Below are 26682 nucleotides of genomic sequence, written 5' to 3'. Positions count from 1 at the left end.
GAGGTCCTTCACAGTTTTATTTGAGACGACTGTACAACCAAGATTAATTGTCAGATCCAACAGAAGATGTCTTTGTTTCTTAGGAACTAGAACTATTATGTCTGTTGTCTGAGTTTAAAAGTTAAACATTTGCTGCCATCCACTTCCTTATGTTTGAAACACAAGCTTCCAGGGAGGGCAATTTTGGTGCTTCACCGTGTTTCATCGAAATGAACAGCTGTGTCCGCATAGCAGTGAGAGTTATATGTTTCCGAATTACATCACCAAGAGGTAAAATATATAGTGAAAACAATAGTGGTCCTAAAATGGAACCTTGACGAACACCGGAACTTACAATTGATTTGTTAGAGGAGAAACCATCCACAGAGACAAACTGATATCTTTCCGACCGATAAGATCTAAACCAGGCCAGAACCTATCCCTGTAGCCCAAGTTGGGTTTCCAATCAATAGAATGTGGTGATTGATGGTGTCAAATGCAGCACTTAGGTCTAGGAGCACGAGGACAGATGCAGAGCCTTGGTCTGACTCCTTTAAAAGGTTATTTACCAGCTTCACGAGTGCAGATTCAGTGCTATGATGGGGTCTAAAACCAGACTGAAGCGTTTCGTATACATTGTTTGTCTTTAGGAATGCATTGAGTTGCTGCGCAACAGCTTTTTCAAATGTTTTTGAGCGGAATGGGAGATTCAATATAGGCTGATAGTTTATATTTTCTGTATCAAGGTTGGGCTTTTTCAAAAGAAGTTTTATTACTGTCACTTTTAGTGAGCTTGACACACATCTGGTGGATAGAGAGCCATTTATTATGTTCAACATAGGAGGGCCAAGCACAGGAAGCAGCTCTTTCAGTAGTTTAGTTGGAATAGGGTCCAGTATGCAACTTGAAGGTTTAAATGCCATGACTATTTTCATGAGTGTGTCAAGAGATATAGGATTAAAACACTTAAGTGTCTCCCTTGATCCTAGTGCCTTGCATTGTTCTGCAGACTCAGGACAACTGAGTTTTGGAGAAATACGCAGATGTAAAGAGGAGTCCATAAGTTCATGAATTTATCACTGCTGAAGTGAAAGCCATCCTCTCTTGGGGAATGCTGCTTTTTAGTTAGCTTTGTGACTGTATCAAAAATACATTTTGGATTGTTCTTATTTTCCTCAATTAAGTTGGAAAAATAGGATAATCGAGCAGCAGTGTGGGCTCTTCAAAAATGCATTGTACTGTCTTTCCAAACTAGTTGGAAGACTTTCAGTTTGGTGGAGCGCTATTTCCGGTCCAATTTTCTTGAAGCTTGCTTTAGGGCTCGGGTATTTTCTGTATACCAGGGAGCTAGTTTCTTATGACAAATGTTTTTGTTTTTAGGGGTGCGATTGTGTCTGGGGTATTACGCAAGGTTAAATTGAGTTCCTCAGTTAGGAGGTTAACCGATTGTTGTATTCTGATGTCCTTGGGTAGGTGGAGGGAGTCTGGAATGGCATCTGGAAATCTTTGGTTTGTCCAAAGAAGCATGGCTTTTGATGATCCTTAGTTGGGGTCTAAGCAAATTATTAGTTGGGATTGCAAACATAATATAATGGTGGTCCGGTAGGCCAGGATTATGAGGAAAAATATTATGATCCACAATATTTATTCAATGGGACAAAACTAGGCCCAGAGTATGACTGTGGAAGTGAGTAGGTCCGGAGACATGTTGAACAAATCAAACTGTCGAGGATAGCTGCCACAGCCTTCTGGAGTGGGTCTGCGAACTTTTCCATGTGTATTAAACCTCTACAGGATCGGTGTCTTCCCCCATAGAACGGTTAAGTTAATGTAGACTAATGTGATTAGCATGAGGTTTTAAGTAACATGAACATTTTCCAGGACATAGACATATCTGATATGGGCAGAAAGCTTAAATTCTTGTTAATCTAACTGCACTGTCCAATTTACAATAGCTATTACAGTGAAATAATACCATGCTATTGTTTGAGGAGAGTGCACAATTATGAACTTGAAAAAGTATTTATTAACCAATTAGGCACATTTGGGCAGTCTTGATACAACATTTTGAACAGATATGCAATCGTTCATTGGATAAATCTAAAACTTTGCACATACACTGCTGCCATCTAATGATCAACATCTAAATTGTGCCTGGGCTGGAATAATACATTATGGCCTTTCTCTTACATTTCAAAGATGGTAAAAAAATGCATGTTTTTTTCTTTGTATTATCTTTTACAAGATCTAATGTGTTATATTCTCCTACATTAATATCACATTTTCACACACTTCAAAGTGTTTCCATTCAAATGGTATCAAGAATATGCATATCCTTGCTTCAGGTCCTAAGCTACAGGCAGTTAGCTTTGGGTATGTCATTTCAGGCGAAAATTTAAAAAAGGGACGGATCCTTAAGAGTACTTAAGTTAAGTATTTTGTTGCATATTAAGTATTTTGTCGCATATTCGTAGCACACAATGACTAGAGTAGGGCTTGTGACTCTACAAATGTGTTGGATGCATTTGCTCTTTGTTTTGGTTGTGTTTCAGAATATTTTGTGCCCAATGGAAATTAATGGTAAATAATGTATTGTCATTTTCGAGTCACTTTTATTGTAAATAAGAATATTGTAAGAAGTGACGCTGGAGTAGAGAAGCAGGAAAGGAGAGTGAACGTTTAATATAGCACAGACATGGAACAGGAAAGGAACAGCGTCAGAACCGGGTAGCAAAACGACAATTAATGCTGAGGTGGGGAACAACCTAGGGAACAAACAGATATAGGTAATGAAAACAGGTGATTGAGTCCAGGTGAGTCCAATGAATCACTGATGCGTGTGACGAGGGAAACAGGTGTGCGTAATGATGGTGGCAGGAGAGTGTAGTGCTGGGCAGCCTGGCGTCCTCGAGTGCCAGGGAGGGAGAGCATGCGCAGGTGTGACAGACACTTCTACATTAATGTGGATGCTACCATGATTACAGATAATCTTAAATTAATGTTAAATAATGAGTGAGAAAGTTACAGATTCACAAATATGTAGTACAATAAAAGTGACTCCAAAATGACAGGGCTCAAACTGTGGTAACCTCGGATAAATGTGAAACCTGCACGTTGCCTAACACCCACTCTCGGGCCAAGCTATAAGAACACTATGAACCACACAGGGAGCAGTTACATCCAAGTGATATTACCTCACAAAGGTATGTGGGGAACCCCAACTCGCTGCAGCACAGATATCACTGTCATGACCCTGAACAATGCCCAAGAAACCTCCCACACCCATAGTGGATTGAGCATGTGCACCGCTAGGCAACCCTTGTCCTTTGCTGTCATATGCCAGGGAGATAGCCTTCACAATCCAATGAAAGAGACAGTGGTAGAAAGAGTCATACCCTGAGCTGGATTAGCGAAACAGACAAAAGCTGGTCACAAACACCCTCAGCCTGGTACACTTTGTCCAGCTGATTCCAAGAACATGCACTATTTATTCGGAAGCACCGTGCTAGGATTAGCCCCCTTGTTACCTTCTGGAGCTAAGTAACTTGCCAGCTTTCTATCCACCGGCAGTGTGCCAACGAACCCCACCTCCTCCATACCATCTCCGTACATTGATGAACTCGCCATAACATGCTAGCTCCAGCTTGGATGAATGAGGGGAATCCTTTAGTTAATCTGCAAAATATTTAAACAGGGGTAAGCAAGTCTTCACCGCTGAAGGGACAGGAGGTAAATACCTTCCCCCAAACTTGGAGGAACTCCACTGAGTGGGAGAAGATGGACAATCCATCCCCAGGTGATCAGCCTCCGTACAGCACAGCTCCATCAAAGACACGTTAACTCCCAATGGTTCACTCTCCCCCTCCGAATCCAATGCCGGAGCTTTAGGCTGCCCTGGACTGATGTCATCCGATTCACACTCTGAAAAACCTCAGGAGCCAACCAAGGATAAGCATATCATCCCCGGAATCTGGACTTTGAACATTGCCAGAGAAACCTGGATTAGCGTCACTCGGCTAAGATGACATCCTTATCCAAACACACCGCTGGTGCTCTCTCCCGGCCTCAGACAACCACATTTCCTAGGTCGCCTCACTAGATGATTGTGAAACCCCATGCCCTAGGGTATGATCAGAGGTTCAAAGTCAGCTAGTCAGCTAGCTATTTTTTTTAAACTCTTACTCTTACCACTGGTAGTTAGCTTTTAGCAAACACAAAAAAACGATACCAAGACCTAAATCTTGCAACATCTAGAGGAACCAGTACTCTCTCCCCACTGATAGACACCTTGAGCCGAAGCTCAAATCCTTTGTGTGCTTGATAAGTTTGTAAATTGCGTGACACATTTTTCCTTCAGACGAGCTGAGGAGGAAAGAATTTAGAAAATTAATGTGAGCCCCGGTATAATAGCCAGGATGGCGGGGCTTCTGAGGGCGGACTCGGCATCCATTGGCAAGTTGGCCATGTTTTCAGCTTTTCTTCAAGTGAATAGGATTGGTCTTTGACTCCCCATGGTATGTTATATACGGAGTGACCACTTGTGTTACCCAGTTGGGTATCTATAGTATGTTGCTTCCTGTGGTGGATACAAGGACTTCCCAGGTTAAATGTTGAGTTATCCCACTCTGTTGTCTGAACAACCTCTCCCATAGGTTGTTTGGCGGCCAGTTATGAAAATTAAAGGGAATGCTGGGTTACGGATCTAAGTAATAGACAGTATGTCACGCCATACTGCCTTTTATAGTGACAGGTCACTTGGGTACACTAAGGGTGTGGATTGAGGTCATGTGGGTGCACTAAGTGTGTGGTGTGACTAAACATCTTTGATATTTACCAAATCAATCACATCACGTGAAGTAGTTCCCATAGGTCATTTGGCCACCCTACTCAGAGAAACAAGGTTACATCCGTAACCCAACCTTGCCAAATGTACTGCCACTGTGATGTTTGTCTATTGTAGCCAATCTGGAGGTGGAGGACAGATGCACCATCTTCAAGGACTCAGTATGTCGATGCCAGCAGGGCCACTACTGTAACAAGGGGAAGGAGCACTGCAGGGCCTGCTACCCATGTACCATGTAAGTTCAAGATACTTTAACCAAATAACTATAAAAATATATTGATTTATAGTTTTCTAAATGTTAAAGACACATTGTTAAATCGGTAAAATTTTACTGTAGGTGTCCTTATTCATGCTTTCATGAAGTCTTTATAACAGCTATATAAACATATAAGCTGTCATAAGTAGTTTAAATACACTGAACAAAACATAAACGCAACATGTAAAGTGTTCGTCATGTGTATAGTGAGCTGAAATGGAAGATCCCAAAAATGTTCCATATGCACAAATCTTATTTCTCTGATTTAGTGCACAAATTTGTTTACATCCCTGTTAGTGTGCATTTCTCCTTCACCAAGATATAACATCCACCTGACAGGTGTGGCAAATCAAGAAGCTGATTAAACAGCATGATCATTACACAGGTACACCTTGTGCTGGGGGCAATAAAAGGCAACTCTAAAATGTGCAGTTTTGTCTCACAACACAATGCCATAGATATGGGGGAGTGTGCAATTGGCTGACTGCAGTAACGTCCAACGGGACTGTTGCTAGAGAATTGAATGTTAATTTCTCTACCATAACGTTGTTATAGAGAATTTCCCAGTAAGTCCAACAGGCTTCACAACTGCAGACAACGTGTTTGGCGTAATGTTGGCGAGCGGTTTGCTGACGTCAACAAAGTTCCCCATGGTGGTAGTTGGGTTATGGTATGGGCAAGCATAAGCTATGGACAATGAACACAATTGCATTTTATTGATGGCAATTTGAATGCACAGAGATCCGTGACGAGAACCTGAGGCCCATTGTCGTGCCATTCATCTGCCGCCATCACCTCATGTTTCTGCATGATAATGCACGGCCCCATGTCGCAAGGATCTGTGCACAATTACAGGAAGCTGAAAATGTCCCAATTCTTCCATGGACTGCATACTCAGCAGACATGTCACCCGTTGAGCCTGTTTGGGATGCTCTGGATCGACGTGTACGACACCGTGTTCCAGTTCCCGCCAATATCCAGCAACTTCTCACAGCCATTGAATATAAGTGGGACAAAGTTCCACAGACCACAATCAACAGCCTAATCAACTCTATGCGAAGGAGATGTGTCGCGCTGCATGGGGAAAATGGTGGTCCCAACAGATACTGACTGGTCTTCTGATTCATGTCCCTACTTTTTTTTAAGGTATCTGTGACCAACAGATGTGTATATGTATTCCCAGACATGTGAAAACTATAGATTAGGGCCTAATTAATTAATTTCAGTGGACTGATATCCTTATATGAACTGTTACTCAGTCAAATCTTTGAAATTGCTGCATGTTGCGTTTATATTTTTGTTCAGTATAGTTATGAGTAATGGCATAAGATGTTATAATTGGTGTTATAGATGACTGTTCATCCTGTTGTCATATGCTCTAAAGTCAACTGTTAATAACAACTACTATTACACTGCATGACAATTTATGTCATATGTTAATACATGCTACATAAGTGTCTACATACCATATGTTGTAACTGGACTTTATATGGGGCTTTCTATAAATAATGGGGCCAATGTGTGACATTGGGATCAACAATTCTAAATGTTTGAAACAAAAATAAATGTGATTTTCATGCAGTTCCACACTTAGAGGAATAAAAGTGACTATATGCATATTGCCCCATAACTCCACCTATACAACCACATAGGCCTAGCTCTATACATCAATTAAGCACGGTTCATACAGGCATTGGCAAGTCAAATTCAAGGACTTTCAGGGACTTTTTCAAGTGCTTTTCAAGGACATCAATGTTATACAATTGTTTAATTTATATATGGCCTAATATAGAAGCCCCCCCCCCCCTCCCGAAAGCATGCCAAAAAATTATTATTATTTTTTTTACTTCTTGATGCACTCATCCTGCTAGTGGGATCATTTTCGTCAACATCCGCTGAATTGCAGAGCGCCAAATTCAAATTAAATTACTAAAAATATTACATTTTCATGAAATCACAAGTGCTATATTAAAGCGAAACACAGTTTAGCTTGTTGTTAATCCACCTGGCGTGTCAGATTTCAAAAAAGCTTTTCGGCGAAAGCATACCAAGCGTTTATGTAAGGACATCTCTCTCAGCAGACCAAACATTACAAACAGCAAGCAGCAAAGTAGATTGGTCACGAAAGTATGTGGTACCTTTGATGATCTTCGGATGTTTGCACTCACGAGACTCCCAGTTACACAATAAATATTCCTTTTGTTCCATAAAGATTATTTTTATATCCAAAATACCTCCATTTGGTTGGCGCGTTATGTTCAGAAATCCACAGGCTCGAGCGATAACGACGGGGCAGACGAAATTCCAAATAGTATCCGTAAAGTTCGTAGAAACATGTCAGACGTTTTTTATAATTAATCCTCAAGTTGTTTTTACGATATATAATCGATAATATTTCAACCGGACTGTAACTTCTTCAATAGGAGAGAGAAAATGTCTGCTCCAAGCTGTTGCGTATGCAAAACACTGCTGGCACCCAGCCATCCAATGACGCGATGTGATCTTTCTCGCTAATTTTTCAAAATAAAAGCCTCTAAAGACTGTTCACAACACGTGCAAGCCATAGGAAAAGGAAAGGTTGATATCCCTTTAAATGGAGCGAAGAGAGCTTTCAGGAAAAACAACACTTCCAGTTGGATTTCCTCAGGTTTTCACCTGCAATATCAGTTCTGTTATACTCACAGACAATATTTTGACAGTTTTGGAAACTTTAGAGTGGGAAAGAAACAGAGCTAGGAAAGGGAGTGAGGAAAGGAGGAAATGAATCTAAGAAAGAACACGAGTAGTTCACGTGAATGTGGTAGGGATTAACCATGGCCAGTAGAAAGGAAAGGAAGAAGGAAAGGCAGCTAGGAAAGGAGGGAAGAAATGGGAGTGAGGAAAGTGGAAAGGAATCTAAGAAAGAAGTTCACATGTATGTGGTAGTGATTAACCAGGGCTAGTAGAAAGTAAAGGAAAGGAAGAAGGAAAGGGAGCTAGAAAAGGAAGAAAGGAGCAAGGAAGCGTGGAAAGGAATCTTTGAATGTAAAGGAGGAGTTCACATGTGTGGTAGAGATTAACCATAGCCAGTAAGTAGAGAGCAAAGCAAAGGATGAGAAGTTCACATTCCCCTCAAGCCGATAACATGACGGCCCTCAAAGAACTACACTGGACTTTATGCAAACTGGAAACCACATATCTTGAGGCAGCATTTATTGTAGCAGGGAATTTTATTAACAAAGCAAATTTGAGGAAAACGCTACCGAAGTTCAATCAACACATTGACTGTCGTACTCGCACTGCTAAAACACTCGTCCACTTTCACTCCAACTTCCAGGATACCTACAAGGCCCTCCCCCACCCTCCCTTTAGCAAATCTGATCACGACTCTGATCACGAATTTTGACTTCGCTTCAAGATTATCTTGATCACGCGGACTGGGAAATGTTCCGTGTAGCCTCCGAGAATAACATTGACGAATACTCTGATATGGTGACTGAGTTTATCAGAAAGTGTATTGGAGATGTTGTACCCACTGTGACTATTAAAACCTACTCGTGGATAGATGGTAGTATTCACGCAAAACTGGAAGCGCGAACCACCACCTTTAACCATGGCAAAGTGACTGGGAATATGGCCAAATACAAACAGTGTAGTTATTCCCTCCGTAAGGCAATCAAACAGGCAAAATGTCAGTATAGAGACAAAGTGGATTCGCTATTCAACGGCTCAGACACGAGACGTATGTAGACAATCATAGACTTCAAAGGGAAAACCAACCATGTCGTGGTCACCGATGGTGTGTTCGAACAAGCTAAACACCTTATTTGCCTGCTTTGAGAATAACAGTGCCACCGACGTGGTCTGCTACCAAGGACTGTATGCTCTCCTTCTCCGTGGCCGATGTGAGTAATATATTTAAGCGTGTTAACTCTCGCAAGGCTGCCGGCCCAGACGGCATCCCTAACCGCATCCTCAGAGCATGCGCAGACCAGCTGGCTGGAGTGTTTACGGACATATTCAATCTCTCCCTATCCCAGTTTGCTGTCCCCGCATGCTTCAAAATGTCCACCATTGTTCCTGTAACCAAGTATACAAAGGTAACTGAACTAAATGACTATCGCACCACAGCACTCACTTCTGCCATCATGAAGTGCTTTGAGAGACTAGTCAAGGATCATATCACCTCTACCTTACCTGGCACTCTAGACCCACTTCAATTTGCTTACCGCCCCAAAAGATCCTGGTGCCAGGAAAACAACCTCTCACTCAACATCAACAAAACAAAGCAGCTGATCCTGGACTTCAGGAAACAACAGAGGGAGCACGCCCCTATCCACAGCGACGGGACCGCAGTGGAAAAGGTGGAAAGCTTCAAGTTCCTCAGCGTCCACCCACACAGACAGTGTAGTGAAGAAGGCGCAACAGCACCTATTCAACCTCAGGAGGCTGAAGAAATTTGTCTTTACACCTAAAACCCTCACAAACTTTTACAGATGCACGATTGAGAGTATCCTGTTGGGCTGTATTTCCGCCTGGTATGGCAACTGCACCACTCACATTCTGCAGGGCTCTCGAGGGTGGTGAGGTCTGACCAACCCATCACTGGGGACAAACTACCTGCCCTTCAGGACACCTACAGTACCCGATGTCACAGGATGGCCAAAAAGATCATCAAGTACAACAAACACCCGAGCCACTGCCTGTTCATCCCGCTATCATCCAGAAGGCGAGGTCAGTACAGGTGCATCAAAGCTGGGACTGAGAGACTGAGAAACAGCTTCTATCTCAAGGCCATCAGACTGTTAAATAGCCATCAGTGTAACGGTTTTCATGCGGTGAAGGAGATTCGGACCAAAATGCAGCGTGTAGATTGCGATCCATGTTTAATCAACAAACGTAAACACGAATCAATACAAATACTACAAAACAAAGAACGTAATGAACGTATATCGTTCGTGATATATACTTTTGCGCACCAATTTCGGCACAGGACACCGGGCGGACACCTGGTAAATGTGGTCTCTTATGGTCAATCTTCCAATGATATCCCTACAAATACGTCACAACAGCCAGTGAAAGTGAGGGTGCCAAATTCAAACAACAGATTAACCTCTTGAAACTCTAGGGGCGCTATATCATTTTTGGATAAAAAGACGTGCCCGTTTTAAGCGCAATATTTTGTCACAAAAAGATGCTCGACTATGCATATAATTGGTAGCTTTGGAAAGAAAACACTCTGACGTTTCCAGGACTGCAAAGATATTTTCTGTGCGTGCCCTAGAACGTGAGCTTCAGGCAAAACCAAGATGAGACGGCATCCAGGAAATGAGCAGGATTTTTGAGGCTCTGTTTACCATTGTCTCCTTATATGGCTGTGAATGCGAGAGGAGTAAGTCTGCCCTTTCTGTCGTTTCCCCAAGGTGTCTGCAGCATTGTGACGTATTTGTAGGCATATCATTGGAAGTGTTGTTAAGAAAAGGCTAAGCTTGAGAGTAGGCGCATTATTTTCATTTTATTTGCGATTTTCAGAAATCGTTAACGTTACATTATGCTAATGAGCTTGAGGCTATAACTGTATACAGGTTTTTTTCATAGCCAAACGTGAACAAAGCGTTTTAATAAAACTGCGCATTTGGTATGTAACTGAGTCTCCTCATTGAAAACATCCGAAGCTATTCAAAGGTAAATGATTTTATTTATTTGGTTATCTGGTTTTTGTGAAAATGTTGCGTGCTAAATGCTACTCAAAATGCTAAGCTAGCTTAGCATACTCTTACACAAATTAGTGAATTGCTATGGTTCAAAAGCATATTTTGAAAATCTGAGATGACAGTTTGTTAAGAAAAGGCTAAGCTTGAGAGTAGGCGCATTATTTTCATTTTATTTGCGATTTTCAGAAATCGTTAACGTTACATTATGCTAATGAGCTTGAGGCTATAACTGTATACAGGTTTTTTTTCATAGCCAAACGTGAACAAAACGGAGCGATTTGTCCTACACAAATAATATTTTTTTGAAAAACTGCACATTTGCTATGTAACTGAGAGTCTCTTCATTGAAAACATCCGAAGCTCTTCAAAGGTAAATGATTTTATTTATTTGGTTATCTGGTTTTTGTGAAAATGTTGCGTGCTAAATGCTACTCAAAATGCTAAGCTAGCTTAGCATACTCTTACACAAATTAGTGAATTGCTATGGTTCAAAAGCATATTTTGAAAATCTGAGATGACAGTGTTGTTAAGAAAAGGCTAAGCTTGAGAGTAGGCGCATTATTTTCATTTTATTTGCGATTTTCAGAAATCGTTAACGTTGCATTATGCTAATGAGCCTGAGGCTTTAGTCACGATCCCGGATCCGGGATGGGGAGTTTCAAAAATGCTGGAATCTTTAATGGTGAAACTGCCATGTCCATTTGTGACATTAAAACAACAATTTTTTTTTCTTTGGACATCATTGCACGTGCGATAAAACAGCAGAAATTTTCACAAAAGCCATGTCCATTTGTGACATTAAAACAACAATTTTTTTTCCTTTGGACATCATTGCACGTGCGATAAAACAGCAGAAATGTACCGTTTTTTAAAATCACGTAGCTTCTCAACTCTGCTTTGTCACCTAAACAAAAACAATAACATTGGCGGTGGGGCAGACAGTGGCGCTGTTTCCACAACTGCGGATTCCATCTTTAAGGTGTTTGTGCACACTCTCTAATGGCATATGACACGGTTATGACACCCATCATTCCATTCAATGTAATAATGTGACAGAGTTTGGTATGTGATATAACGCATGGTCATTACATCTGGAGTGTAGACACTTGTGTAGCATGTAAAAACATATGACATAAGTTGTTAAGCAGACTGTGTAATAGACATTGTTATTAACAGTTGACGTTAGAGCATATGACAACAGGATGAACAGTTGTCTATAAAGTTTAAAGTATGCTTCCCAGTCGAAACAGGGACATTTGAGGTTAGTCGAAGTTTGTTTGCCAAGGTCTACGCGTGATTGGTCAACAGTGGGGATTCTTTAACCAAGTGTTTGTTGTCATTCAACGACCTACGACTAGCAAATGTTTTTACTTGAGAAATACTGCACCAAGCATCTTAGTTTGATGTCAAATTGCGTGATTAATACCTCGGCAAAAAAATGTTTTTTTTATTGTTACGGTTTTCTATATGCGAAGGAGAGTCGGACCAAAATGCGGCGTGACTATTGAGATTCATATTTAATGAAAGAACACACTAACCACAAACACTACAAGACAATAAACGTAACGAAAACCGAAACAGCCTAATAGCCAAACTAGTACACGAGAGACATAAGGACAGGAAAAGGAACAAAAGGACAATCACCCACGAAACACTCAAAGACTATGGCTGCCTAAATATGGTTCCCAATCAGAGAAAACGATAAACACCTGCCTCTGATTGAGAACCACTTCAGACAGCCATAGACTAATCTAGAACACCCCACTAAGCTACAATCCCGATACCTATGAAAAAACCCCAAGACAAAACACACCACATACAAAAACCCATGCCACACCCTGGCCTGACCAAATAGATAAAGAAAACACAAAATACTAAGACCAGGGCGTGACATTTATAATCTTATGCCGTTACTCATAACTGTTTAAAATGTATGACATCATATGACAAATGTTGTAACGTGTTATATCAGTGTTTCTGTTACAACACAGAGGCGGATGCAAGATGCAAGCAACGATGGTTTAATGAATGTAGTTCACAGCAGCAACATGACAGACAGACTGTACTCAGAAGGAATCCGACCCAGGAACTCGGGCGCATCTTCCGATGATAACGTGCTGAGAAAACCAGGGGAGTGTGTCCGGATGAGTAGGAAGGAGCACAGCAGATAATCCACACAAGAGAAGAGCACGGACACACGACACAACCTCAGAGAAGAAACAACGATCTGACAACAAGAAACACTGGTAACAGAACATATAAAGGGAAGATAAGTGGTTCCAGCTGGCGCAGACAATCAGGCCGAGATTGGGAACCACGCCCACACAAACACTGGAGAGAGAGGGAGACAGAAAGAGAGAGGGAGGCAGTGGATTCATGAACCGTGACAATACCCCCCCTAGGAACGCCTCTTGGCGTTCCCAGGTGAATTTACCTGTCGATTGAAATCATCGATAAGGGAGTGATCCAGAATGTCCCTAGCAGGTACCCAACTTCTCTCCTCCGGGCCGTAACCCTCCCAGTCCACCAGGTACTGGAATCCGCGTCCCCTCCTTCTAGAGTCCAAAATACGATTGACAGAAAAGGTGGTTTCCCCATCAACAAGTCGTGGCGGCGGGGGAACCGGGACCGGCGGGTTAATGCGTGCCTGAAACACAGGTTTTATTTTAGACATATGAAAGGTAGGACGAATTCTCCTATACGCCGGAGGAAGCTTGAGCCGGACCGCCACCGGACTAATGATCCTGGTGACTTTGAACGGGCCGATAAATTTGGGGGCAAGCTTGTTCGAAACGGATCGGAGTGGAATGTTCTTAGTAGAAAGCCACACTCTTTGGCCAACGACGTATACCGGAGGCTTCGACCGGTGGCGATCGGCCTTAGCCTTGGTGCGCGCCCCCACCCGGAGAAGAGTCTCACGGGCTCTGCTCCATGCGTGACGGCACCTCTGGATGAAAGCGTGAGCGGAGGGAACAGTGACCTCGGACTCCGTACTGGGAAAGATAGGTGGCTGGTAACCTAAACTACACTCAAACGGAGAGAGACCTGTGGCTGCCACTGGCAACGAATTGTGAGCGTACTCAACCATAGAGAGTTGACTCCAGGAAGAGGGATTCTTAGAAACCAAACATCGCAACACTCTCTCCAAATCTTGGTTGGCCCTCTCAGTTTGACCGTTGCTCTGGGGATGAAACCCTGAAGACAGGCTGACACTCGCTCCCAGTAACCTACAAAACTCTTGCCAAAACTTGGACACAAATTGGGGCCCCCGGTCAGAAACTACGTCCATCGGCAGGCCATGTAAGCGAAAGACGTGATCCACGACAGTTACCGCTGTCTCCTTGGCAGATGGTAATTTAGGCAAGGGAATAAAATGAGCCGCCTTCGAGAACCGGTCCAACACGGTCAAAACAACCGTCTTGCCCTGGGAGGGCGGGAGGCCGGTAACAAAATCTAGCGCGATGTGGGACCAGGGTCTCGAAGGGACCGACAGCGGTTGGAGTAACCCATCTGGGGGTCGATTAGAAGTCTTCCCAGTGGCACAAACCGAGCAAGCCAAGACAAAACTGTGAATGTCACGAGCCATCAGTGGCCACCAAAAGCGTTACTTAACCAAAAAGCTAGTGCGGCTGACTCCTGGATGACACGCTACGTTGGAGCAGTGCCCCCACCGAATAACATCGGACCGACACCCCTCCGGCACAAACAACCGATTAGGCGGGCAACCGGGCGGAGGCGTGTCCCCCTCTAAGGCCGTTTTGACCCTCGATTCAACCTCCCATGTGAGTGTGGAGACCACTAGGGTCCCGGGTAGGATGCACTCGGGAGTGGATGGGCGTTCGGAATGGTCAAAAATGCGAGAAAGGGAATCGGGTTTGACATTCTTTGAACCCGGGCGATACGAGAGAGAGAAGTCAAAACGTCCGAAAAAGAGTGCCCACCGCGCCTGCCTGGAGTTGAGTCGCTTGGCGGTTCTGATATATTCCAAATTCTTGTGATCGGTCCAAACTATAAAAGGTACCCCCGAACCCTCTAACCAATGGCGCCACTCCTCCAGTGCTAACTTCACTGCCAACAACTCTCTGTTGCCAATGTCGTAGTTGCGTTCCGCAGGTGATAACCGATGGGAAAGGAACGCGCAAGGGTGCATCTTGTCGTCAGAAGAGGAACGTTGGGAAAGTACCGCACCTACCCCCACATCTGAAGCGTCCAACTCCACCACGAACTGACGCGAGGGATCGGGAGCTATGAGGATGGGAGCCGAAACAAAGCGGCTCTTGAGTTTGGCGAATGCAGCCTCGGCTGTATCGGACCACCTGAACGTCACTCTGGGGGAGGTTAAGGCGGTAAGAGGAGCGACTATCTGGCTAAAGTTGCGAACGAAACGCCGGTAGAAATTGGCGAATCCCAGAAACCTCTGTAGGGCCTTACGGGAATCTGGGCTTGGCCAATCCACCACAGCCTTAACCTTGTCGGGATCCATGCGAATACCTTCAGTCGAGACGATGTAACCTAGGAATGGAACGGATTGTGCATGAAAAATGCATTTCTCCGCCTTGACAAAAAGTCCATTCTCCAACAACCTCTGAAGCACTCGTCTGACGTGCTGAGCATGTTCCTGGAGAGAAGAAGAAAAAATCAGTATGTCATCCAGGTAAACATATATGAACTGATCAATCATATCTCTCAGCACGTCATTGACGAGTGCCTGGAAAACCGCTGGGGAGTTGGATAGCCCAAAAGGCATGACCAAATATTCGAAGTGCCCTCTGGGGGTGTTAAACGCGGTCTTCCATTCGTCCCCCTCCCTTATGCGAACCAAATTATATGCATTACGTAAATCCAACTTAGTGAACACGGATGCTCCCTGTAACCTTTCAAAGGCTGAGGACATCAACGGTAAGGGATAGGTATTCTTCACTGTGATGTTATTCAAACCACGGTAATCAATGCAAGGACGCAGAGATCCGTCCTTCTTCCCCACAAAGAAGAACCCCGCCCCCGCTGGAGAAGAGGAAGGACGAATGAATCTAGATGCCAGAGAACCAGAGATGTATCTCTCCATAGCCTCCCTCTCAGGAACAGAGAGTGAATATAACTTGCCTTTAGGCGGAGACTCACCTGGCAATAATTCTATTGCACAGTCATAGGGACGATGCGGAGGAAGAGAAGCAGCACGGGACTTACTGAACACCTCCTTCAGGTCGAGGTATTCAACGGGCACGTTAGACAAATCCACTGCCTCCTCTAGAAACACAGAATCAGACACAGACGAACAAGCAGACACTAAACAGGACTCAAGACACTTGTTACTCCACATGGATATAGAGTTATGACCCCAGTCAACTCTGGGGTTGTGTTGGGTGAGCCAAGGGTGGCCGAGAACTAATGGTGCAAGGGGTGAGTCCATGAGTAGGAATGATAGTGTCTCAGTGTGATTGCCAGAAGTTATGAGTGTGATAGGTTCAGTGGTGTGAGAAATGTTGGGGAGTTCTTGACCATTGAGAGCGTTGACGGATATCTTGTGCGTGAGTGAGGTGATAGGGATCTGGAGTTTGTGAGCGAGCTTGAAGTCCATGAAATTACCCTCTGCTCCTGAGTCCAGTAAGGCTTGGGTGTCGTGCGTGTGGGTGGCCCATCTTAGTCTTACCGGGAGGAGAGTAGATGATGAGGTCTTCTCTGTGGTGACACCACCCGATAGTAGCCTCATGTTTACTACCGGGCCTGATCTTTTACCGGGCAGGAGTGGATAAAGTGGCCCGCTCTACCACAGTAGAGACAGAGTCCTTGGGATCTCCGCCTCTCCCTCTCTTCCCGGGAGAGGCGAGCTCTCCCCAGCTGCATGGGTTCGTGAGCGGAAGCTGAACTGGCCGTGTTCCCGACGCTGGCATGCCAGCCCTCCGTGTCGTTATACGGTCTGTTAGGGCATGCTCAGCGGCCAATACGACTCAGACGAGCGTCGACCCTCAGGGCTAGTTCCACTAGTCCATTTAAACTCCTGGGAAGGTCCAGAACATAAATCTCCTTCTGGATCCGGTCTTCCAGCCCATGCAGGAACATGTCCCACTGCGCCTCCTCGTTCCACTGACACTCTGCGGCCAGAGTGCGGAATTGGATGGAGTATTCCGATACTGAATGGTCTCCTTGGCGAAGGTCAGCGAGTAGTCTGGCCGTCTCCCTACCCGCCACGGCCCGATCGAAGACCCTTCTCATCTCCTCGGAGAGTGTCTGGAAAGAGGTGCAGCATGGGTCCTGGTTCGCCCACACCGCCGTTCCCCAGAGAGACGCTTTGCCTGATAGCAGTGTGAGTACGAATGCTACCTTAGACTGTTCACGGTTGAAGGTCCGTGGCTGCAACGAGAAATGCATGGAACATCTCGTAAGAAAAGCTCTGCAATAGTCAGGATCACCTGAATAACCCTCTGGTGTCGGTAGCCGTGGCTCTAGCTGGGAATCCGGCTCTGGCGGGGCGGGTTGAACTGCCGGTGTAGATGGCGCAGCGGAACCCCTCAGATGTTGCAATTGTTGGGTCAGCTGGGATACCTGCGTCGAAAGGGCTTGTACTGCCCGACCTGTGCTGGAGATGTTCTCCTCTTGTTGATCCATTCTCGTGATACTGCGGGAAAGGAATTCGGTCAGACTCGTTGAACTCGCTGCATCCATGGTCTGGTCAGATCGTTCTGTTACAACACAGAGGCGGATGCAAGATGCAAGCAACGATGGTTTAATGAATGTAGTTCACAGCAGCAACATGACAGACAGACTGTACTCAGAAGGAATCCGACCCAGGAACTCGGGCGCATCTTCCGATGATAACGTGCTGAGAAAACCAGGGAGTGTGTCCGGATGAGTAGGAAGGAGCACAGCAGATAATCCACACAAGAGAAGAGCACGGACACACGACACAACCTCAGAGAAGAAACAACGATCTGACAACAAGAAACACTGGTAACAGAACATATAAAGGGAAGATAAGTGGTTCCAGCTGGCGCAGACAATCAGGCCGAGATTGGGAACCACGCCCACACAAACACTGGAGAGAGAGAGAGAGAGAGAGAGAGAGAGAGAGAGAGAGAGAGAGAGAAAGAGAAAGAGAGAGGGAGGCAGTGGATTCATGAACCGTGACAGTTTCTTAATCCAGGTCCTGGGGACCCAAAGAGGTGCAAATGTTTGTTTTTGCCTAGGCACTACACACCTGATTCAAATCATTAAAGCTTGATGCAGAGTTGATCATTTTAATCAGCTGTAGTGTTAAGGCAAAAACAAAAATGTGCACCCCCTTTGGGTCCCCAAGACCAGGATTAAGATAGACATGATAAAGAATGCATGAATAAGGACACCTACAGTAAAGTGCTATTACTAAATCTGGTGTAGGCTATAGACTAGAGTGACACCTTTCCACATCAACTCTTTTAATTTCTCTTGAAGATGCAGTGAAGAGGGCATCAAGGTAGCCTGTAGCGCCACCAACAACACCATATGCCATGCCTTCAAAGAACAAGGTTTGGGAATTGAGCAAAACCATAACATTTCAATGCATTAAAATGATTTGGAAGATGTTCTTTCACTTACAGTATGAATGTTATAAGGTTGTTTTTTATCTAAACATTGGGCTTTTATTTTCCTTTCTTGCAGGAAGCAATTTGGCAGTAGTATCCAGTGTCCTGACTACTGTTCTTTTTGTTGTTTTGATTGTGATCATTTGCCTGTGGCGAAATAATAAATGTTGTTTTGGTAAGTGTTCTGTCATTCTGCCAGTTGTAGGCTATGCTAAATCACCAAAAGGGGGCAGAAGAGGTTCTTCTCTAATTTAGTTAAAGTGTTTGAAGAGCACAGAAGTCTAGCTTGTTGAAAAGCTCCCTTTCCAAATGTATCTGGTTTTGAGTCGTCCTTGAAATAGCATTGACATGTCTCCAATTTCCTTTGTTAGGGCCAAATGGTGGTTTGACAGAACTGCCCAACCGGAGTTCAGAGGTAAATATCTTCAATTTATACAAGGGGTGGGTCTAAATCTGAATGGTTAAAAGCACATTCCAGTCGGTGTCTATTCCACAAGTTATCACCGGCTAAATCTATGACGTTAAAATGCCTATTTACTCTGTTCATTCTGACATTTTTTATGGATATATACAAAGAAACTAAACAAAGTGCAGCTAGTTTGCAGTCTTCCCAGCTTCAGTTTGAAGTTATTGTGTTGGCTGTGTTGTTGTCTAGCTCCTCTGAACAACATTGTCCTAATGAGAGCACATTTTCTATGCCAGGCGAAATCGCGCCTCATTAACTCATGGATGTATCCTCGTAGAAAACAGCTTAAATAAATGCAAATGCAGCTGTCTGCACTGTTTGTCGTGACTGTAAATTAACCGTAGTTGGCTAGCTAGCAAGCAAGTGAAAGGAATGTTGCCAGCCAGTATGGCAATGGAACATTTAGAACAAACGACCAGCCGGCTTGGGTAGTAACCCTATATTTGTGTAGGGACTATATATTGTGGACTTCGTCTTGGGCCTAACAACACCCGTGCCAATATGTCTTCCAAACACCGGCTTCTTGAAAGTGTCACAGTACTCCACTCTGTCCCTCTGCCACTGCTAAAAACACAGACATGCATCTCTAGTGCTACATCACTGTTACATATCATGTCACCTATTATAATTAGTGAGTTAAATATCAATGGTGAATGTGTTTTACATGTATTTATTTTTTTTGCAGGAAATGCAGCCACTGAGAGGTAAGAACATCATCAATGTTACTACTGATGTGTGCTAATTTGAACCTTATGTATGTTATTTCCAACTAAGAATTACCCATAATCCGTCTTTCTTCTTTGGTTTCAGGTGTTAATCTCTGGCCACACCTCCCAGACATCGCTAAGACCTTGGGGTGGAGGGACATGAAACAGGTGGCCGAGTGCAGTGGGATGACACATACCACCATAGAATCCCACCAGCTGAACTTTCCCAATGACTCCCAGGAGCAATGCTCCAGCCTACTGAGGGCCTGGGTGGAGAAGGAGGGGATGACCACAGCCTCTGAGACACTGGTCCAGACTCTACTCCGCATGAAGAAAAAGGTCAAGGCAGAGGATATCGTGGCTATCATCAGCAACACAGAGGATGGCGTCACAGGGAAAAACTCAGGATCAGGACAGGTGTAGATACTGTATGTACAGTATGGTTAAACCACTGCCTTTAACCATGGACAGATGACCGGGAATATGGCCGAATATAAACAGTGTAGTTATTCCCTCCACAAGGCAATCAAAAATGTGAAATGTTGTTATAGGGACAAAGTGGAGTCGCAATTCAATGGCTCAGACACAAGACGTATGTGGCAGGGTCTACAGGCAATTACGGACTACAAAAAGAAAATCAGCCACATCATGGACACCGACGTCTTTCTTCCAGACAAACTAAACACATTCTTTGCCTGCTTTGAGGATAATACAGTGCCACCGATGAGGACTGCGGGCCCCCCCTCTCCTTCTCCGTGGCTGACATGAGTAAGACATTTAAACGTGTTAACCCTTGCAAGGCTGTTGGCCCAGACTGCATCAATATGGTCACCATTGTTCCTGGACTTTCAGGGTGTGTGCTCACCCCACTCCTGTACTCCCTGTTCACCCATGACTGTGTGGCCATGCACACCTCCAACTCAAATCATCAAGTTTGCAGACGACACAACAGTAGTGGGCTTGATTACCAACAACGACGAGACAGCCTACAGGGAGGAGGTGAGGGCTCTCGGAGTGTGGAGTCAGGAAAACAACCTCTCACGCAACGTCAACAAAACAAAGGAGATGATCGTGGATTTCAGGATACAGCAGAGGGAGCACCCCCCTATCCACATTGACGGGACAGCAGTGGAGAAAGTGGAAAGTTTTAAGTTCCTCTGCGTACATATCACGGACAAACCAAAATGGTCCACCTACACAGAAAGTGTGGTGAAGAAGGCAACAACGCCTCTTCAACCTCAGGAGGCTGAAGACATTTGGCTTGTCACCTAAAACCCTCACAAACTTTTACAGATGCACAATTAAGAGGTGGGACAGCTAAACAGCCATCACTAACAGAGAGGCTGCTGCCTACATACAGACTCAAATCATTGGCCACTTTAATAAAGGTATCACTAGTCACTTTATTAATGTTTACATATCTTACATTATTTAACTAGACAAGTCAGTTAAGGACACATTCTTATTTAAAATTTACAATGACGGCCTACACCGGTCAAACCCATACTACGTTGGGCCAATTGTGCACCAACCTATGGGACTACCAATCATGGCCAGTTGTGATACAGCCTGGATTTGACCAGTGTCTTTAGTGATGCCTCCAGCACTGAGATGCAGTGACTTAGAAGCACAAGCATTTCGCTACACTTGCATTAACATCTGCTAACCATGTTTATGTGACCAATAAACATTTTTGTAGTACTGTTCTTGCCACTCAAGATGCCAGTATAGCTGGGTTTAACAGTCTCTTGAGGTTCAGTTTCATCAGTAACAGGTAAGACCTCTGTTGTTGCAGGGACAAGCTCATCCGAGTCCTGATGAGATAAAGCCATCAGCAGCTTCATCCTGTGCTGTGACTCCTTGAGCTGTTGCATTCAGTAATTGGTCCACATTTGTGCGCCGGATCATGTTGGGGCCTACATTCACAGTGTAGGTCAAGGGTCCTGTCTTTGACACAATTTCGCCAGCTTGCCATTTCTGGTTTGGGCTCTTGTAGTTTCTGCTAATAACTTCCTGTCCAATGTCAAAGGTTCTGAGTTGTTTTTGTTTTGTCAGCAGGTTTGCAGGTAGCAAACGGAAATAATATTAAATTGTACATTAGAATAATTAAATCCTTCTCTCTTTCCCAAGTCAAATGTATCCCTCTCTACCTCCCCAATTTCTCTCCCCTTTACACCAGCCAAGCCAAGCTTCTCTCAACCTCCCATCCTTGTCCACCCAAGCCAAGCTTGGCCTTATTTCTCATTCTTGGCCATCCTTGCCCACCCTTACCCACCCAAGCCAAGCTTGTCCCAACCTCTCATATTTTCCCACTCTCTCTTCCTCTCAGACACACAAACATTCACCCACACACATACCTACACACATACACACACACACACACATAGAAGTTATTGACATACATGCTATATCATCCCATTTGTATTGTCATCGGTGTCCATGTAGCCCATTGGCATCGGATACTTCTATCATTAATTTATTGAGCAGAACAGTTGCTTGGGAAAGTCTAGTGTAGATTGTTTTGGGAGAGGGGGAATTAATATTGTCTCAATTTACGATAAACTGGTTTTAGGCATCATTGGATCTAGCCTATATTGTGCTCATCGCTTTTTCCCGCTTCATTCTCTTCTCAGTAAATGGGACTCTCCTTGTTGAACTGGAAAGGTTTCTTGCAGCTTGATTTGGGCTTCGTCAGTGCTTGTGAATTCCATCCTTTCCCTTCCCTTCCATACCCACAGCAATGCTGGGAAGTCAGAGCTGAGGTTTAATCCCTTCCTCCAGTGACTGTCTGATCGGGATGTAATCCATGCCTCTTTTTCTCAGCTTTGCAGACAGGCCCTGGTAGAATCGAATAGTCTGGCTGTGGATTTTAATTCAGTTCAACCATTTATCTATAACATGACCCCTCAACACATACCCAATACACCACATCTCCTCACCTCCTACTTAAATTGTCACCATTATGAGCAACAGTCATGAGAAGGTACTTTGAGCAACTAGGTGACAACTGCTGGGTCAGGGTGTCACCCAGTAATAGTTTTGATCCTCTTACAACTGGTGGTTCTTTTGGTGTTGCTATACTCAACTTAACTGATCTGTGTGCCTTTTCCAGATGATGTCCTCTGCATTCTGGACAGTGTAGTACACAGGACTAGTCTGAGAAATGAGTTTAGCATGAACCCACTTTGGTCCGCTGAGGTAGTTTCTTGAGACTCTAGCTGCAGACACTAACGTGCGATGCGCATCCACGGACACAAGAAACATTCTGTCTTTGAATGGACCTGCAAAGTTGTTGTGTGTGTTGCCACGCCTCCTCCAACCGATCCTACAGGTGAAGAGGTGCAAGTTGAGGTATGTTGCGAACCTTCTGACGAGGATTTTTTTTTTTTTGCTTTTTCCTCGATGCTTACATCAAAAAGACGTCATGAAAAATGTGTTACTCTGGTTGTGATCTGGATATAAGACGTCCCGACCAGATTTCAACTCCACAAATACGTCTTTTGTCATGTTCTATGCCCACTGGGTGGTGTATGGTTGGAGGCAGTTTATATTTGTCATGCAGCCAGCTATTTTAATTTTGCAAAGGTCTTTGTTGAATTGTTTTCCATTGAGTCAATGTATTTTGTTTATACCCATGTAAGTCATATGATGTATACTGTAGTCATAAAGATGGGCCCTATTTTATTGAAAAATATAACAACTATAGCCTTTAACAGTATTTGACAACTCCACTTCACATCTCTTGTATTCTTATAAATGTGCACTGCATTGTAGGCTATTCTGTTGAAATGCAGGCCAAATTATGTAAAATAGCCAAATAAAGTCAGTCATGGGAGAATAAAAAAATGTTGACATGGTATAGGCCTACAATGTTTGTCTCCATTATGTTTTTCCTGGCTCTACAACTTTCATACCTTTAGTCTGAGGGAGATTTCAAGGAACAGACTAAATCCACCATTAATTAACAACTTTCATTAGTCAAGATGACACAACTTCATGGCATATAGGCAGTTGTATCAATGGTACAGTTGTATCAATGGTACAGTTGTATCAATGGTACAGTTGTATCAATGGTACAGTTGTATCAATGGTATGCTACATTGCAGTTTACAGTTTACAGGAGAAGTGCCAAATTGTTGTTCAACATCTCAACGGCTAACAGTTTATTTGGCATTTCACTGTACATGCTTGTAATTTTAGTTAATGTTGAAGTTCTATAAAAAAAAATGTGAACATTTTGAGAAGGCGCTTACCTACTTTCCATTCTCTTTATTTTGTGGTTTCTTCCTATCTACTGTAAACACAACCAAAATGTTTCATGAAGAAATTACAAGAGTCAAAGATACATGAACTGTGCAGCTATTTATCCCTTTCAGGATACATAATCTGACATAATACCCCACTACAATAGTGATTATCTTTGACTATCATTGACACTAAGTAAAAATGAATTGGGCATTTGCCAAATCAGTTTGTAAGGCTTTTCCTTGAATCGTTTACTGGAAGCAAATTCTTGACAGATACAATGCAATCAGTGCTATGTTTGGTTATCGGAAAAGGTTGCATTCCCTCAAAAACACATTTTCAAAAAGTTATCTTACTATCTTCCAGGGCACACAGTTCAATATTGTGTCAACAGTGAGTCATTCTGCTCTCTTTATATTTAGAGGGGCAGACTGCTGCCTCAAGATTCACAGAGTTAACACATGGTTTGTATTTCATTATTCTACTGAATCACCTTGCAATGCACAGCAAAAATTACACAATAGCAATACCCAACAGCAACTTATTTGAAGACGTAAAAGAGCTCTCAAAAGCTGAAGGGCTTTGATATCCAATATAAAAGTTGCAATGACATTTCATAACATATTTTTTATCTAATTGTTCTTCAGGTGTTGGGCTGAGGCATTGTCAGAGTCGACGAGATGCTGGCGTGAGGGGTGGCGCTGTGGTTTTGTCAGGATGCAGGGGGCCATAGTGCGGGTGTTTGTGGGGGTGGCAGCGGCCATCTTGAACCACCCGCTGCTCTTCCACCAGGAGATGACCACTCTCTCAGAGCAGGATGATTTTGCTGCTGGCCCACATGAGGAGAGGCTTGAGCTGGAGCAAGTGCGGCTGTAGGAGGAGCAGCAGGACCCTGGCTCGAAGGATGGCTATGACTGGTACTTCTGGAGCATCATCTCGCTGGTCATCTTCTCTATCGAAGTGTGTCGGCAGGATCTGGCAGACATGGAAACCACTACGCTGATGATGAGGATGGGTTTGTTGAGGGTGGATCCATCAGTTGCAAGACCCTCATGCTCGATAAGGGAGTCCTAATCAGCTTCTGTGAGAGATCAAGCCACACCTCGGCCCATGAGAGCTGGAGGTTGCAGGAATTTGTTGAGGGCTTCACTAAAGACCTGCTGAAGTCCCTGAGAAGTTTGTGTGACAGGTAGGCTGACATGAAGGTGGGGTCTTTGTGGGCGTTGCGAGCATTTTTGAGTCGTGGAGGGTGAGCAAGCCCCTGATGTGGGTTCTCATCGTCCTTTTCACCCCACCGGAGGAGTACTCCTTCCAGCTGTGGTGCAGCCCCACCAGTGATGTGCCCCTGGACATGCAGGGCTGTGGCAGGATCAAGGTGACGGATTGGGTAGAATGAGGACGGCTGTCTCTGTGACTCTGCCAACCTGGGTGAAAACATGCTATGCTTGCTGCATGGCAAAAATGAAAAGCTCATAGCTGACCACATCCCGTACGACCTTCTGTGCTCCAAGAACACGCCTTCTATGGCCAGGGACCAGGTCTTGACATGGTTCCTGATCTCGGTGACAAAAGCCTGGGGACAGATTTCTCACAAGTACGAGTTTGAATACACTTCAGATCAGATAAAATGTTATTGGTCACATACACATGGTTAAAAGATGTTATTGTGAGTGTAGCGAAATGCTTGTACTTCTATTTCCGACAGTGCAGTAATATCTAAAAAGAAATCTACCAATTCCACAACAACTACCTAATACACACATATCTAAGGGATGGAATAAGAATATAAATATATGGATGAGCGATGACCGAACGGCATAGGCAAGATGCAATAGATATGGTATGGTATGCAAGTGTGTCAAATCGGAGGGCATGCTGTCCGGTCCTCTGGCAGTCTCTATGGGGGTGCCACAGGGTTCAATTCTCAGGCTGACTCTTTTCTCTGTATATATCAATGATGTTGCTCTTGCTGCGGGCGATTCCCTGATCCACCTCTACGCAGACAACACCATTCTATATACTTCCGGCCCGTCCTTAGACACTGTGCTATCTAACCTCCAAACGAGCTTCAATGCCATACAACACTCCTTCCGTGGCCTCCAACTGCTCTTAAACACTAGTAAAACCAAATGCATGCTTTTCAACCGTTCGCTGCCTGCACCCGCACGCCTGACGAGCATCACCACCCTGGATGGTTCTGACCTTGAATATGTGGACATCTATAAGTACCTAGGTGTCTGGCTAGACTGTAAACTCTCCTTCCAGACTCATATCAAACATCTCCAATCGAAAATCAAATCTAGAGTCGGCTTTCTATTCCGCAACAAAGCCTCCTTCACTCACGCCGCCAAACTTACCCTAGTAAAACTGACTATCCTACCAATCCTCGACTTCAGCGATGTCATCTACAAAATAGCTTCCAACACTCTACTCAGCAAACTGGATGCAGTTTATCACAGTGCCATCCGTTTTGTCACTAAAGCACCTTATACCACCCACCACTGCGACCTGTATGCTCTAGTCGGCTGGCCCTCGCTACACATTCGTCGCCAGACCCACTGGCTCAAGGTCATCTACAAGTCCATGCTAGGTAAAGCTCCACCTTATCTCAGTTCACTGGTCACGATGGCAACACCCACCCGTAGCACGCTCTCCAGCAGGTGTATCTCACTGATCATCCCTAAAGCCAACACCTCATTTGGCCGCCTTTCGTTCCAGTTCTCTGCTGCCTGTGACTGGAACGAATTGCAAAAATCGCTGAAGTTGGAGACTTTTATCTCCCTCACCAACTTCAAACATCTGCTATCTGAGCAGCTAACCGATCGCTGCAGCTGTACATAGTCTATCGGTAAATAGCCCACCCATTTTTACCTACCTCATCCCCATACTGTTTTTATTTATTTACTTCTCTGCTCTTTTGCACACCAACATCTC

General features: G+C 44.2%; 1 protein-coding gene, 1 long non-coding RNA gene and 1 pseudogene across 2 annotated transcripts in view; 2 read left to right on the top strand and 1 right to left on the bottom strand.

Moving 5' to 3' along the window:
- Nucleotides 1–23759, top strand: part of LOC135512322 (tumor necrosis factor receptor superfamily member 6-like) — a 33737-nt gene extending 9978 nt beyond the window's left edge. Inside the window, exons 4-9 of the mRNA XM_064934241.1 lie at nt 4940–5057; nt 18200–18273; nt 18407–18505; nt 18702–18745; nt 19482–19500; nt 19607–23759. Of these exons, the coding sequence (XP_064790313.1) occupies nt 4940–5057; nt 18200–18273; nt 18407–18505; nt 18702–18745; nt 19482–19500; nt 19607–19926 (674 nt within the window). The 3' untranslated portion in view covers nt 19927–23759. The remainder of the gene's footprint in view (nt 1–4939; nt 5058–18199; nt 18274–18406; nt 18506–18701; nt 18746–19481; nt 19501–19606) is intronic.
- On the bottom strand, nt 12772–13290 carry LOC135512323 (uncharacterized). Its single transcript, XR_010451397.1, has 2 exons — nt 13206–13290; nt 12772–13102 (listed from the first exon to the last, which is right to left on the bottom strand). It is a non-coding gene; the product is annotated as an uncharacterized LOC135512323 (long non-coding RNA).
- Nucleotides 23760–24465: 706 nt separating the features above from the next.
- LOC135511633 (inositol 1,4,5-trisphosphate receptor-interacting protein-like) lies at nt 24466–25593 on the top strand (annotated as a pseudogene).
- Nucleotides 25594–26682: the final 1089 nt, after the last annotated feature.

This window comes from Oncorhynchus masou, chromosome 24 (assembly GCF_036934945.1).
Source record: "Oncorhynchus masou masou isolate Uvic2021 chromosome 24, UVic_Omas_1.1, whole genome shotgun sequence".
In the NCBI taxonomy this organism is placed as follows: Eukaryota; Metazoa; Chordata; class Actinopteri; order Salmoniformes; family Salmonidae; genus Oncorhynchus; species Oncorhynchus masou.
This window is presented reverse-complemented; position numbering and strand designations above follow the sequence as displayed.